The sequence below is a fragment of the Octopus bimaculoides genome, chromosome 2 (genome assembly GCF_001194135.2).
Source record: "Octopus bimaculoides isolate UCB-OBI-ISO-001 chromosome 2, ASM119413v2, whole genome shotgun sequence".
NCBI lineage: Eukaryota > Metazoa > Mollusca > Cephalopoda > Octopoda > Octopodidae > Octopus > Octopus bimaculoides.
The window spans coordinates 70,532,057-70,534,485 of record NC_068982.1 but is presented as its reverse complement, the minus strand read 5'-3'; the positions used below and the strand labels follow the sequence as shown (position 1 = coordinate 70,534,485).

Sequence of the window (2,429 nt, the reverse complement as noted above, 5' to 3'; positions counted from 1 at the left end):
ATATATATATATATATATATATATATATATATATATATATACATATATATATATATATGACTGAGTATATATTATATATTGTTATACGAGAAAACATAATTCAAATTTTTCTACAATATGTTTCTGATTATTTTCAAACACAGTGAACAAAGAACATCCGCTGTAATATCAAATTAATTTCTCTTTTTATATATGAACCCTCTAATTTGGATGAAACAAATTAGGAAATTTTTAAAGGCGTCATTAATCCCCTACTGATTCTAGAAAGGGATTAATGTCTAGTAAAAAGAAAATAACCAATAAGTTTATTATTACATGTAGTTACCTTGAATTTTTTTCTTGTCCTTTTCTGCCCTTTTTCGAAGTTTCTTGGCTTTGGTTAACATTTTTCTCAGATTATCTAAAGGATAAAAAAAACAAGCAAATGTATGAGATTTATTCTTCAACAGGAAACTCTAAACTACAAAGTTTTAGATTACACATAAAAATAAAGAATTTGGTAACTGAATTAGGATATATAAATGATTATATCATATATTTTAATGACTTCAAGAAAGATGTAATATGTTACAGAAGCACTTAGTTCTGAGAGCAGTGCTTCTTGTAGCAGAAACAGCTGTAAGCTCATGAATGTCATTACGTGACTCCTGTTCTTTTGTCATTCATTAATTGATATGGTCGGTAATCTCCTGGCGCTTTACTCTAAAGTATATGTGTATTGAGTTCAAACAAGTGGTTATTTATATCGCTATACATGTATATATATTTCATAAAAGCTGCCGAAATCGCTATGACCTCCAGTTAACAACTGACGAGGGGAGATTGCTATCCATGTTTGTATTTTTTCTTCATCATGAGTGTTTTTCCTTATCTCTGTATTTAGCTTTTGAGTTATAATCATAAGGTTGTGTGTTTTTTGCAAGTCACACTGACTTGTCATTTGGAAAGGATTGTTTTAAATGATCCTTTCTACTATAGGCAAAAGGCCTGAAATTTGCGGGCGGGGGAGAGCTAGTCGATTACATCGACCCCAGTAATCAACTGGTATTTATTTTATCGACCCCGAAAGGATGAAAGACAAAGTCAACTCGGTGTAATTTGAACTCAAGTCGAAAAGATCGACGAAATGCCGCTAAGCATTTTGCACGGCGGGCTAATAATTCTGGCAGTTCTCTGCCTTTGTATTCAGTTATAGTTTCTGATTCTGGCTCAAGGCCAGCAGTTTTGAAGGGATGGGTTAGTCAATTCCATTTACTTCAGTACATGATTGGTGTCGATGGTATCAACTTCAGCGAGATGAAAGGTAAAGTTAACTTCAGCAGCATTTGAAATCAGAAAATATCCGGAAGAAATGCTGCAACGTATGATCCGACAATTGAACGATCCTACCTAGGTCCTTGCTTTATTTACATTTTATAATACGTTATAAAACTAAAATTAGTTTATAGTATACATCGCAAGACATAGCAGAATTGATAGAGAGACATAGTTCAGGGGTCAATTCACACCAGTGCTGATATGGTATTTCATCCCTCATACATATTTAAGTCCTTCACTTCTTATAGAGTGGAGATCATCGATAACTTTTCTCCATTGTTCTCAACTCAAGGTTATTTCCCTTCCCCAGGTCTTGTAAGTTTTGAACCGTCATAGATGTTTCGTAACTTTGCTTTTTTTTTCTTTCTAGGTAAGGGTGTTGGTCATTCGCAAAACCATTTTTACCTATGGAAAGAGAGTGTTCATATTAGTCTGGCCTCTATCCTTTGATCTGTTCAGCATAGAAGGTCCTATCAGGAATTTGCGCTTCTATTACATAGCCCTCAAGGTTGTTCAGGCATACAAGCCTCCACACCACAAGAATTGGACCTTGTGGTGGATTTCACCCCTCATGGTCCGATGAACTAAGTACCAGTCATGTACAAGGGTAAATTTAACTAACTGCGTCTTTCTCCACTTAACAACCCCACCATGACAAAATCAAATTTATGACTTTGTGCCAATGCTAGAAATCGATATATACTGCTGATCTATAACATAATACACATCTTATTAGAAATATTAATTTTATAATACCGATATCAAAAAGTACAACTTGACGTTAGTTTATATATTACTTATATCAGTTTACATTCCAGTTGTCAATTCAAATACGATAACAACAACAACAACAACAATAATAATAGTTTCAAATTTTTCCACAAGGGCAGCAACTTTGGGAGGAGGAGATGAGTCGATTACATTGACCCTAGTGTTCAACTGCTACCTATTTTATCGATCCGGAAAGAATGAAAGGCAAAGTCGACCTCGGCGGAATTTGAACGCAGAACGTAGCGACGGGCGAAATACCACTAAGCATTTCGTTCAGCGTGCTGACGATTCTGCCAGCGCGCCGCCTCAATAATAATAATAATAATAATAATAATAATAAT

At 34.5% G+C, this 2,429-nt stretch overlaps 1 protein-coding gene across 1 annotated transcript in view; it reads right to left on the bottom strand.

Annotated features, from left to right (window-relative positions):
• The window catches only part of LOC106875330 (uncharacterized), a 104,948-nt gene that overhangs the window by 7,970 nt on the left and 94,549 nt on the right, over positions 1–2,429 (bottom strand). Inside the window, exon 6 of the mRNA XM_014923420.2 lies at positions 326–400. Coding sequence (XP_014778906.1) covers positions 326–400 — 75 coding nt within the window. The remainder of the gene's footprint in view (positions 1–325; positions 401–2,429) is intronic.